This window comes from Pseudophryne corroboree, chromosome 2 (assembly GCF_028390025.1).
Source record: "Pseudophryne corroboree isolate aPseCor3 chromosome 2, aPseCor3.hap2, whole genome shotgun sequence".
Lineage (NCBI taxonomy): Eukaryota > Metazoa > Chordata > Amphibia > Anura > Myobatrachidae > Pseudophryne > Pseudophryne corroboree.
The window spans coordinates 217,910,575-217,924,124 of NC_086445.1; the positions used below are offsets into that span (position 1 = coordinate 217,910,575).

Below are 13,550 nucleotides of genomic sequence, written 5' to 3' on the forward strand. Positions count from 1 at the left end.
ACTGGCCTGATGCGTTGTGGCTCCGGCAGGAATCGCCGGAGAGGGGACTATTCTCTCCTCCACTCCAGTGGCCAAGATGTTAATACATCTGAGCGTTATTGCTTGCTGCACCTTGATAAGAGCCAAAGTAGGAAGAGCTATAGCCACTATAGTACATCTCCCTGAATGAGTACTACCAATTCATTATGAAATGGTAACATCATCACCACTATATTTCATAAATCTTTGATTGCTATTGAATCAATAGCTTACGTTGTCCCATATACTATATATTTATGCCTTCATAAGTAGTGCTCTCTCTACCAATGGTACCAGTTTATAGGGGGTTATTCAGAGCTGAACACAGATTGCTGCATATGCAGCCAGATCTGCGTTCATCTCCTCACATGTGAAGGGCCGCCCAACACAGGGCAAGGCTGCCCAGCATGTGTAAGGCCGCCTCACGATACATTGAAACTAAGGTTGACCTTTGGCAGCGTAGCCAGTCTGCACTGTCAGGCGGTCATTTAAAAAAAATATTGGAACGGCTGCAACGTCACACAGCCACCCCGAAAGTTCCACTGACCTGCCCCCGTTTTCCCGGTTCTTCCCCTGCAACGCTGTAACTCCGCTCCAGCAACGCCCACCGCTGTCAATCACACTGCAGAACTATCCCCGATGTGTGTGTGTTCGCACAGCCGCTGTGCGCCCGCTGCCATGCACATTATATTAGATGTAATTAAGGAGTAATTGTTATGCATACTTTTCTTATTCTTCTAAACTATTTTTTATCCCTTATAATACTTATGTTCTACCATTGAGTAGGTGAAGTCTGTCATTGAAGTACTAGAGAAGAGGGCTGTGGGAACAGACGGGCTGGCGGACCCTGCTCCTAGGAGCTTATAATCTAGGAGGGAGGGGAAACCGACAGATGACATGAGGGAGGAGCATGTGGATGGGGATTTGAGGGCAGGAGCTAGGTGAGATAGAGATGACTGAGGTAGGAAAGTGTGGTGTATGAACTGGTGACAAGGTTAAATGGTGGAGCTCTGCCCATTTATGTAGAAACGTGGAAAAGACATAGGGCATTATTTTCTGTAATAGTCATCAAACTGTTAATAGCTACAAAATCAATGTAACCGGTATGCCAGTGAAGTACTTGGTAATAGTATTCCTAGTCTGTTGGCATATCACCACCTAGAGGCAACTACTACTAAAACACATTTTGAACATTTTGCTTTTTTGTTTACTTTGGCAGAATTCTTCATCGATGGACTTGGGATACTGCACGTGGGCTCATGTGATGATGTCATCGTAGATCATGCTTCAAAAATCCACCTCCCCTGGTTCAAGACGCAGTCAGATAAAGAGTATTCCAAATTCCGCTATACCAAAGCCTCCAATTCCGTAGAAATAAGACATGAACTATTTTACTTTAAAAACTACTTCAAGTGCATGACTGGGAACTAAAGAAAACACTGAAATGAGTTGAAGAAAAGGGATCAAGTTTTAAATTAAATAGAATTGACTATTTAAGTTCACAGCACTGATGGATCTCTTTAACCACTGGCTGGCCTAAAAGTATGGTGAAGGTACTAAACTAGACATAATGGCGACAATAACAACAATGAGAAAATGGCTTTATGTTCTGCAAAATATGTTGCCTGAATTATTCATCACAATATATACTATGACAGACACAAAAAATATTTAACCCCTTTGAAGCATGTTATCTGGAGGTACAAGCCAATGCGTCGATGGAATTAAGAGTGTGGCCTTAGTAAGAAATGCTGCTACACATACTGTGAAATTAACCCATGATGACAATTGCACATGGTGAATAAGCCATAAGGAGGCAGCACAATGGCAGTCTAACATCAGTGTGATGAAGGTTTGAGTACTAGTGTGCCTCCTAACAGGAGACTTTTTTAGCATGATTAAGCATTTACAAGTCATTATAATAGTAACCCTGTGAATAGGTTAATATGTCAATTTACTAGGAACAAAGGACATTGGTGTGAGCTCAGTGCCTGAATTTCAGCACATGGAATAGCTGCGCACAGATTAAATGGTATACATGGAATGTTATGCACAGGGGCATACACTAATTCACCTTGTTTAGTCTCAAGTATTTGGCCAGTTCCTCATTTGAGGTCTGATGTAGAGTCAGATGATAATCAGGCGTATGTTGCTTATGAACTGTGTGCACAGGATAAAATTAATATAATGGTGAATATAATGGCCTATATGTAACTTGCCCACTATGTGTTCACCGGGTTTGCTGTTAGTCATCATCACAGTACACTTTCATATAACCTTAGATGTGTCCACATACGTCTATCCTCAAATCACACCAGGTAGCTGTCAGGAATCCGCATTCTCCATTGCATCACTTCCAGTGAACAGGCGTCTCCTGGCTTCAGTCCTCTGTTTTCTGAGTATTCCGTGTGAATTGGACCTGTGGAACTACAGGTCCCAGCAGTTCCAGTCGTCAGTCTCCTGCAGCCCACAGCTCACTGTGCTCCACCTAACCAGTTCTATCTTTTAGTAACCACTGGTTTCAGCCAGCAGCCTGGAGTACACAGTGCTTCTAGCTAAACAGCATTAACTCCCGGTCCACTACTGATCCCAGCCAGCAACCAGCAGTGCATTGCATTAACTGTCTATAGAATTATTCTCCCGGTTAATCACCAGCTCGAGTTAACACTCAGCTCGTCCCGGCATCCAATCCAGCGCTGTGTTTCCAGCCAGGGCCCTGTGACCAATCACTGCAGAGCAAGGGGTATAAGTTCCTGTCCGGGGCTCACTCACATCACCTCGGACAACGAGTCACATATGGTGTGTCTAGTTCTCCTGGTTCCCGTGTTCCTGTCTCCAGTGATTCCTCCGTTGTTGTTCCCGTGTATCTGTCTCCAGTTATTCACCGTGGTTACTCTCATCATTCATCACTCTGCAATTCTCTTGTTTACTCTGGACTTCAAACCACAGCTACAAGCTCATCAGCAGTAAGAGACTCTCCTCAGGTGTTCATTCCATTTCCTTACCTGTGCACTTCGTTATCAGTATATCAACCTGTGCATCTCAGCAGTAATACCAACTAATTGCATTGAGACTGTCTCCTGCTTGGGCCTAGTGAGGCCATAAGGACTTATGCTATATAGAGACTGTGTATTTTCAAATAATACCGGAGTTCTGCCTTTTCCATCTGCATTTCAGTTTTCAGTTCATTTCATATTGTGTTATACAGAGACTGTGTGTTTCTAAATAATACCGGAGTTCTGCTTTTCAATCCATCTGCATTCAGTTATCCATTCATTTCATATTATACAGAGACTGTACTTTCAAGTATTACCGGAGTTTTGTTTATTCATCTGCATTCAGCCAATTAAGTTATTTCATATTTTGTTGCAAGAGACTTTCAGTTACTTTTGGTTTCAGTTATCAATCATTGTTTGCTACATTGCCGGTCTTCAGTTATTATTCATTATTATACCATCTGCTTTGTTACCTCTGTGCTAATAAACATCAGCGCATATGCGCAGGACTTTCATATTGCCCCCACGCTTTGTACATTGAACCAACACTGACCCACTAGTGCCCCCTCCGGGGACAGACAAAACCTGAGACCTGACAGTTTGTCCGAGGCCCATGGACCCGGACGGTGGTCAGAGTGTGGGGTCAGGGTCACTCCAGAGTTTGGTGTCACGACTCAATGATTAGGCTGCACAACAACAAGTGATCCTGTTTCTACAGGGAATGTCTGTCCGTTTGGATACCTTGCAGCAATCCCTTCCAAGTTCTGTTGTTTCTCCAGTTCCTGTTCAAGTCACTCCTGCTCCAGTCATTTCAACTTTCCCTGCACAATCCGTTCCTGTGGATGGATCTTGCTCAAGTCAGTCCTATGGCAGTCCCTTCACAGCTAATTCTCCTGAGAGAGCGAATTCCTCCTTTGAAAGCTTCAAGACTCCTTTGTTGTCTGCTGTGAACTCTGAACCAATAAGAACTCTTTATCATCTATTGGAACAACTTCAAAGTCTCCTAACAAAAATCATTCCAATAATGCCAGAAATCCTGGTTGGTGCTTTAAACGCAGTGAAGAGTCCTGCTCAAAGTATTGAGACTAGTGCGACCTCCGTGTCAAGCTTCCTTCAAACTAAAGTCTCTTCTCCTATGCAGAGAGAGGGCAGATTCCAAAGCTACCCGCGCTCCAAACTCACGGAAGCTGAACGCCGGCATCGCAAGCAGCTTCACATCTGCTTATACTGTGGGAGTTCTAGTCATCTTTATTAAGGACTGTTCCTTCCGCAACTCAAAAGTTGGTGACAGGTCCCAACATCACAGAGTTTTCACCTGCAAACCTTCCAGCGTATCCTCTACAGTTTCAAGTTCCTTTACCTCGGACAGGAGTGTCCAAAAAGTCTACGATTGGGGTCCTGTGACAAATAGACCCAATCCCAAGTACGGAAATCAAAAGAGACTATCTATGTTACCCATAACTAAAGTAGTTTCTGTGTCTACAGCCCGAGAAGGGACATCTGTGTCTACAGCCCGAGAAGAGGCATCTGTGTCTACAGCCCGAGAAGAGGCATCTGTGTCTACAGCCCGAGAAGAGGCATCTGTGTCTACAGCCCGAGAAGGGGCGTCTGTGTCTACAGCCCCGGTGGGGCATCTGATGTTGTGACCCCAGAAGGGGTATCTGATGTTCAGGTTCCAGAAGTGGCATCCGGGCATGCAACTCAAAGAAGTGTGTCTGATCTATTAACCCCAGGAGGGGTCTTTGGAGTTTCAGCCTCAAGAGAGGAATCCAGAGCCAAGATCCCAGGAGGAATTCTTAAAGCCACAGATACAGACATGAACTTTTGTTTGCCAACTTCAGAGAGTGCTACCAGCTCAGTACCACTCCAAGAGGGATCATCAGAACATCCGGATTCTGTCTATACAGAGTCACGTGTCAATGGACCTAGCCTGGTTCCAACCGTCGGTCCAAAGACTCCACTGGTTCCAGCCAGCCTGAGTAGCTTCGTTTCCAACAATGAGCTACCTCCTTCGGTTCCAGCTGATTCCTGCATCTTCGGATCAAATTCGGTCCTATCCGTCAGTCCGAAGACTCCTCCAGTTCAAGCTTTTCTGGACCCAATCCGGTCCCATCCGTCTGTCCAGATCAGCCTCCTCTGGTTCCAGCCAGCCCGAGTAGCTCTGTTTCCAATGCTGAGCTACCTCCTTCGGTTCCAGCTGATTCCAGCCTCTTCGGATCAAATCCAGTCCTATCCGTCAGTTCTTGCAGATATTGCAGTTGCCTCAACCCAGCATCTAAGCATCTCACCCCAAGATAAAGCTTCTAGTGTTCAGTCAACCTCAGCTGGGAACTCCCGTCAGTCAATTCTGGACATGACGTCCTCTCTCCACCCTAGAGCATTTCAAGTTGATTCTACTCCTGCTTCTGAAAGCTTATTCCAGTCCTCTACTCTCAAGTGTCCTACATTGTCTTCTGAGACTTCAATTGACATTCAGCCTTCCAAGTGTCCACTTGATACACAAGCGCCAGTCTACTTTTATGGTGACTATGCTCAGTTCCGTGCATTAACGAGCCAATATCTCGCTTTTACTAACTCAGGATCTTCAGTGAGTATTACTCCAGTCAATGCAATCCAATATTTCCTCCTGTTCTTCAAAGGTAAAGCACTGGATTGGGCGAATCCTCTCATTGAGTCTAAAGATCTGCTACTGAATGATCTTCCTGCTTTCCTCGAAGCAGTAATACAGGAGTTTGCTCCAAATTTAGTGCATTCAAAGTCATCTGGGCATTCTGGCCAATTTGTCAACAGTTTGTCTACTGCTAAATCCTCTCCAACATCTCTGTCTGTGCAAAATCAGGATACATTAGACCAAGCTATTAAAGATTTCCAAGCTGCAAAGTCAAGACAAGGTTCTCAGACTTTAGATTTGAAAGTTGCATATACTTCAGTGTCTCCATCCTACAGCAACACTTATGAAAGTATTGACTCCCCGGATTCAACATCTGCTCAGTCTTCTGATCAGTCTTCCAGTTCTCAGTTTTTCGACTCAACGCTTTCCAAACATGATCAAGTTCTGTTTAATCAGTGTATCAGAGATTTCAAGAATTACAGGAATTGGAGAGCTGAAAAACCAGTTCAAAGTCTACCATCTGTTGATGTAAGTGTTGGCTATGCTGCCGTTACCCCTAGTCCTGGTGTCTCATATAGCTTCAAATTTCCCGTGTATCTGTCTCCAGTTATTCACCGTGGTTACTCTCATCATTCATCACTCTGCAATTCTCCTGTTTACTCTGGACTTCAAACCACAGCTACAAGCTCATCAGCAGTAAGAGACTTTCCTCAGGTGTATATTCCATTTCCTTACCTGTGCACTTCGTTATCAGTATATCAACCTGTGCATCTCAGCAGTAATACCAACTAATTGCATTGAGACTGTCTCCTGCTTTGGCCTAGTGAGGCCATAAGGACTTATGCTATATAGAGACTGTGTATTTTCAAATAATACTGGAGTTCTGCCTTTTCCATCTGCATTTCAGTTTTCAGTTAATTTCATATTGTGTTATACAGAGACTGTGTGTTTCTAAATAATACCGGAGTTCTGCTTTTCAATCCATCTGCATTCAGTTATCCGTTCATTGCATATTATACAGAGACTGTACTTTCAAGTATTACCGGAGTTTTGTTTATTCATCTGCATTCAGCCAATTAAGTTATTTCATATTTTGTTGCAAGAGACTTTCAGTTACTTTTGGTTTCAGTTATCAATCATTGTTTGCTACTGTCAAAGTCGAAAAATATCATGATGCATATGCCTTGTATTAACCCCTCATGCACACGCGCGCTGCTCGAGCACCCACTCCCCCGTACGTGCACATACCCGCAAGTTGCGTAGGGGACGCTACAGCGTCTCGTGCGCATGAGATGTGTATTTACGGCGGAGTTTGTGAGCATCTAGCGTGCGACTCGATCGTAGCATATTTAACCCATATAGTGTGTTTTATAGCTAATATTCCCCTAGACAATGTCAGCGAGTATGTTTATTTTAAACGGTTCCTGGACAGAGAGATTCCTCTTTGCATGATAGGAAGGGTCAGATAAAGGTTGAAAGGTGGTGTCTAGTATCCAGCTGTAGGATATTTTAAGGGTAACATTTCGGTGTTGGTTAGGAAAGGATCGCTCGCTCCTGCGTATAGTTATGTGCAAAAGTAGTTTATGAACATATATTGTATTTGCTGTAAATTACACATGCGGCGGGAATCCTGAGGATACCTCCCACCAGAGCAGTTGGAGAAAGACACAGCCCACCTGGTCAAATCCACCTATGACCTTTACTATAATGTGGAGACACATTCCTGTGTCCAATGAACAATGAGATTATAGGGACCATTGTATTGTGAATGTATGTTGTGTATATAAAGACCACCATTGCCTGGCCAGACACTCACTCTATCTGAAGGCTTTCTCTCTGAATGCTGAGGGCTGGATCCAGGACGCGCTTGCGAATCATCCCCACGTATGTATATTTCTCTGTAGCCATTTTGTTATCCATTCTGTTTGCCATTCGTTTCAATTTGTTCACTCTTGTTTGTTATTGTTCATATTATTCTCTGTTATTGTGTTAGATTTTGATGTTAGTTTGTAGTATATAACTTGTATTGTATTTTTCCCCTTTTCTCTAAACCATCCACGGCGGTGTTAGAACCGCTGTGGTTTTTAAATCCAAACCAGGTCTTGTGTTTTCACTTCTCCACAAAGGGCTTTCCTTAGCGTCTCAATCGCTCGAACAGCATACACATAGTTAAGGTTTTTAAGCGTTACATCATTGTAGTATTTGACTACTAAGGTTTAGAGTATAAGCATATTCTTAATGTGTGTTATTAATAAGGTTTACTGCGTATCATTCTGTGAGCATCTGCGCCGCTCGTGTCTCACTCTCACGGCGCAGCGTCCGCTACGCCAATAGCGTAGCAGTACGGTACTCGGTACGCCTATAGCGTGCTTGGTACGAAGCGTGAAACCGTGAGCGTACGCATCGCTCGTGCGTCGCGCCCACGGCTTAGCGTCTGTTACGCTAAGTGCGTACCCCTATGGTACTCAGTACGCAAATAGCGTACTTAGTCCGTAATAGTAAATAGCTTATGTTTAATGGTAATAATTGACATTATCACTACATTGCCGGTCTTCAGTTATTATTCATTATTATACCATCTGCTTTGTTACCTCTGTGCTAATAAACATCAGCGCATATGCGCAGGACTTTCATATTGCCTCCACGCTTTGTACATTGCACCAACACTGACCCACTAGTGCCCCCTCCGGGGACAGACAAAACCTGAGACCTGACAGTAGCCCTATTTAGCGTGCCACAGACTGTACTACTTATCTGCAGTAAACTAAGACGGAAAATTGAGGAAAAGATAAAAGTAGAAAAGTTGAGGAAAGAGAACACACCAAGTTAAACAGACAGGTCCATTCTGAGCAGGGAGGGGGAGCGGATACTGATTACCCGGACCCGGGCTTGTTGGAGGGGCCCAGCAGGGGCCTGGGTCAGCACAGCTGCGCATAGTATTTTTTTTTTTTTTTTTAGGAGGGGACATGGCCACACCTCCACGGATTTGGACACGCTCTCTCAGTATCTGTACGGCTCTTAATGGCTCTGGATCAGAGTGACCCACGTCATCCATTGTTATGCTTCATCTGTAACATACCAGTTACTTTGCTACAAAGTAAAAAAAATCCTAAGCAGCCAACACACGATATGCAGACTAAGGGGTGTATTCAATAAGTGTCTGACATACATTTGTCGGAATGGATCCGACAAGGGTTATTCAATAGAGTGGCCAAATCCGACTGTCGGATTTGAGCCTAATCCGACTGTAGGATTTGGCCGGCGTCCGTGCTGCTGCTGTCACATAAAAGTTAGTGTCAGGGCTGTTATTGATTTTTGAAAAAGACATTTTCTTAAATAAGCCCTAACATATTCCTCACGCCAGCTGGCTTCCTTTTCCCCTGCCGCCCTGTGTGATACATCCTGTGCAGCAGCCGCCTCGCTGAGAGCCGCCCAGCGCCGCTGACACTGTCACTGTGGTGAGAGCGAGGCGGACGGGAAATCCCCACTTTCAGTGTCAGCGGCGCCGGGCAGCTTTCAGTGAGGCGGCTGCTGCACAGGATGTATATCACACAGGGCAGCAGGGGAGAAGGAAGTCGGTTGGCGTGAGTTGGACCCGACAGCACTCTATTCAATGCCGGGCCAATCCTGTCAGATTTGGCCTGCTCCTGACAGTTTCAATCTGACTTTTTTAAAGGTCGGATTGACATTGTCGGAAACGGGGGAGGAAAACCTGTTGGGTTTAGCCCCGCTTCCGACAGTACATGCGGCTCGGTCGCTGAGGCCGCCGATCCGCGTGCTTTCCGACAAGTCGGATTTCCTGACTTGTCAGAAAAAAATTGCCGGTGATGAATAGGTCGGAACCCCTTCCGACCTCAATCAGTCGGAAGCTGCCGTCTTTCCGACAAGACGGCAGCTTCCGACTCTTATTGAATACACCCCATAAATGGAAAATCGGTGGAAAGAGTAGTCGAGCAAAAATTATTCAGTCAAGAGACAGGTCCGATAGGAGTGGCCCGCTTCATGCATCATTATCCCTTCCTGACAACAAAATAATCCTAATTACCTGGTACACTATCTGCAAACTACTGTGAGATGCACAACTGAGGGAAAAGTAGCAGAATGAAGGAAAAAGTAATGTTGAGGAATAAGTACACAGCACAGGAGTCGCAGCTGGTGTCTTGCACCATATGCCAAAAAGAAAGAGAAAGAGAAATCCCTGTGGTGCAGAAGAGGAGTTACATGTAGAGCAAAATAAATAAATGTATAAGTAAATAGAACCAAATGCAGTCCTTTAGTCTCAAATCCTCCAAGGCAAGTCCTGGTTGTCTTTCGATTTGTTGTACCTCAAACGGGAGAGAGACACTTAGTGTAACACCATTTTAACAGTACACATAACCCATATTGAGGTAAGTATCACACTCACATTCGATAGGATAAATTAGGGCTCATCATCCCCCAGATTGGAAGTGATAACGTCGAATGTCTTCCTCCAATGAGATATATGTAAATATAAGAAGAGGAAATATAGTGCAACACTGTTTTTCATAAAAAATAAGAATTTTCTCACCGGTAATTCTATTTCTTGTAGTCCGTAGTGGATGCTGGGAACTCCGTAAGGACCATGGGGAATAGCGGCTCCGCAGGAGACTGGGCACAACTAAGAAAGATTTAGGACTACCTGGTGTGCACTGGCTCCTCCCTCTATGCCCCTCCTCCAGACCTCAGTTAGGAAACTGTGCCCGGAAGAGCTGACACAATAAGGAAAGGATTTGGAATCCCGGGTAAGACTCATACCAGCCACACCAATCACACCGTACAACTTGTGATACTATACCCAGTGAACAGTATGAATAACAACTGAGCCTCTCAACAGATGGCTCCAAACAATAACCCTTTAGTTAGGCAATAACTATATACAAGTATTGCAGACAATCCGCACTTGGGATGGGCGCCCAGCATCCACTACGTACTACGAGAAATAGAATTACCGGTGAGTACATTCTTATTTTCTCTGACGTCCTAGTGGATGCTGGGAACTCCGTAAGGACCATGGGGATTATACCAAAGCTCCCAAACGGGCGGGAGAGTGCGGATGACTCTGCAGCACCGAATGAGCAAACTCAAGGTCCTCCTCAGCCAGGGTATCAAACTTGTAGAATTTAGCAAATGTGTTTGAACCCTACCAAGTAGCAGCTCGGCAAAGTTGTAAAGCCGAGACCCCTCGGGCAGCCGCCCAAGAAGAGCCCACTTTCCTCGTGGAATGGGTTTTTACAGATTTAGGATGCAGCAGTCCAGCCGCAGAATGTGCAAGTTGAATCGTACTACAGATCCAGCGAGCAATAGACTGCTTTGACGCAGGAGCACCCAGCTTGTTGGGCGCATACAGGATAAATAGCGAGTCAGTTTTCCTGACTCCAGCCGTCCTGGAAACATAGATTTTCAGGGCCCTGACTACGTCCAGCAACTTGGAATCCTCCAAGTCCTTAGTAGCCGCAGGCACCACAATAGGTTGGTTCAAATGAAAAGCTGATACCACCTTAGGAAGAAATTGGGGATGAGTCCTCAATTCCGCCCTATCCATATGGAAAATCAGATAAGGGCTTTTACATGACAAAGCCGCCAATTCTGACACACGCCTGGCCGAAGCCAAGGCCAACAGCATGACCACTTTCCACGTGAGATATTTTAGTTCCACGGTTTTAAGTGGCTCAAACCAATGTGACTTAAGGAAATCCAACACCACGTGGGGGGGCTGAATATGCAGCACTCCTTTAACAAACGTCTGAACTTCAGGCAGTGAAGCCAGTTCTTTTTGGAAGAAAATCGACAGAGCCGAAATCTGGACCTTAATGGAACCTAATTTGAGGCCCATAGTCACCCCTGACTGTAGGAAGTGCAGAAATCGACCCAGCTGAAATTTCTCCGTTGGGGCCCTTCTGGCCTCACACCACGCAACATATTTTCGCCATATGCGGTGATAATGGTTTGCGGTCACCTCCTTCCTAGCTTTAATCAGCGTAGGGATGACTTCCTCCGGAATGCCCTTTTCCTCCAGGATCCGGCGTTCAACCACCATGCCGTCAAACGCAGTCGCAGTAAGTCTTGGAACAGACAGGGTCCCTGCTGCAGCAGGTCCTGTCTGAGCGGCAGAGGCCATAGGTCCTCTGAGATCATTTCTTGAAGTTCTGGGTACCAAGCTCTTCTTGGCCAATCCGGAACCACAAGTATAGTTCTTACTTCTCTCCTTCTTATTATTCTCAGTACCTTGGGTATGAGAGGCAGAGGAGGGAACACATAAACCGACTGGTACACCCACAGTGTCACTAGAGCGTCCACAGCTATCGCCTGAGGGTCCCTTGACCTGGCGCAATATCTTTTTAGCTTTTTGTTGAGGCGGGACGCCATCATGTCCACCTTTGGCCTTTCCCAACGGTGTACAACCGTTTGGAAGACTTCTGGATGAAGTCCCCACTCTCCCGGGTGGAGGTCGTGCCTGCTGAGGAAGTCTGCTTCCCAGTTGTCCACTCCCGGAATGAACACTGCTGACAGTGCTAACACATGATTTTCCACCCATCGGAGAATCCTTGTGGCTTCTGCCATCGCCATCCTGCTTCTTGTGCCGCCCTGACGGTTTACATGGGCGACCGCCGTGATGTTGTCTGACTGGATCAGCACCGGCTGGTGTTGAAGCAGGGGTCTTGCCTGACTTAGGGCATTGTAAATGGCCCTTAGTTCCAAAATATTTATGTGTAGGGAAGTCTCCTGACTTGTCCATAGTCCTTGGAAGTTTCTTCCCTGTGTGACTGCCCTCCAACCTCGAAGGCTGGCATCCGTGGTCACCAGGACCCAGTCCTGTATGCCGAATCTGCGGCCCTCTAGAAGATGAGCACTCTGCAGCCACCACAACAGCGACACCCTGGTCCTTGGAGACAGGGTGACCAGCCGATGCATCTGAAGATGCGATCCGGACCACTTGTCCAACAGATCCCACTGAAAGATCCTTGCATGGAACCTTCCGAATGGAATTGCTTCGTAAGAAGCCACCATCTTTCCCAGGACTTGCGTGCAGTGGTGCACCGACACCTGTTTTGGTTTTAGGAGGTCTCTGACTAGAGATGTCAACTCCATGGCCTTCTCCTCCGGGAGAAACACTTTTTTCTGTTCTGTGTCCAGAACCATCCCCAGGAACAGTAGACGCGTTGTAGGAACCAGCTGCGACTTTGGAATATTCAGGATCCAGCCGTGCTGTTGTAGCACTTCCCGAGCTAGTGCTACTCCGATCACCAACTGTTCCCTGGACCTCGCCTTTATAAGGAGATCGTCCAAGTACGGGATAATTAAAACTCCCTTTTTCCGAAGGAGTATCATCATTTCGGCCATTAGCTTGGTAAATACCCTCGGTGCCGTGGACAGACCAAACGGCAACGTCTGGAATTGGTAATGACAGTCCTGTACCACAAATCTGAGGTACTCCTGGTGAGGAGGGTAAATGGGGACATGCAGGTAAGCATCCTTGATGTCCAGTGATACCATGTAATCTCCCTCGTCCAGGCTTGCAATCACCGCTCTGAGCGATTCCATCTTGAACTTGAACCTTCTTATATAAGTGTTCAAGGATTTTAAATTTAAAATGGGTCTCACCGAACCGTCCGGTTTCGGTACCACAAACATTGTGGAATAGTAACCCCATCCTTGTTGAAGGAGGGGTACCTTGATTATCACCTGCTGAGAATACAGCTTGTGAATCGCCTCCAGCACTGCCTCCCTGTCCGGGGGAGCTGTCGGCAAGGCAGATTTGAGGAAACAGCAAGGGGGAGACGTCTCGAATTCCAGCTTGTACCCCAGAGATACTACCTGTAGAATCCAGGGATCCACCCGTGAAGAGCCCACTGGTCGCTGAAGTTCTTGATACGGGCCCCCACCGTAACTGGCTCCGCCTGTGG

General features: G+C 46.0%; 1 protein-coding gene across 1 annotated transcript in view; it reads left to right on the forward strand.

Moving 5' to 3' along the window:
- Positions 1-7,720, forward strand: part of B4GALNT1 (beta-1,4-N-acetyl-galactosaminyltransferase 1) — a 209,000-nt gene extending 201,280 nt beyond the window's left edge. The window contains exon 11 of the mRNA XM_063952319.1: positions 1,238-7,720. Within this exon, the coding sequence (XP_063808389.1) occupies positions 1,238-1,449 (212 nt within the window). The 3' untranslated portion in view covers positions 1,450-7,720. The remainder of the gene's footprint in view (positions 1-1,237) is intronic.
- Positions 7,721-13,550: the final 5,830 nt, after the last annotated feature.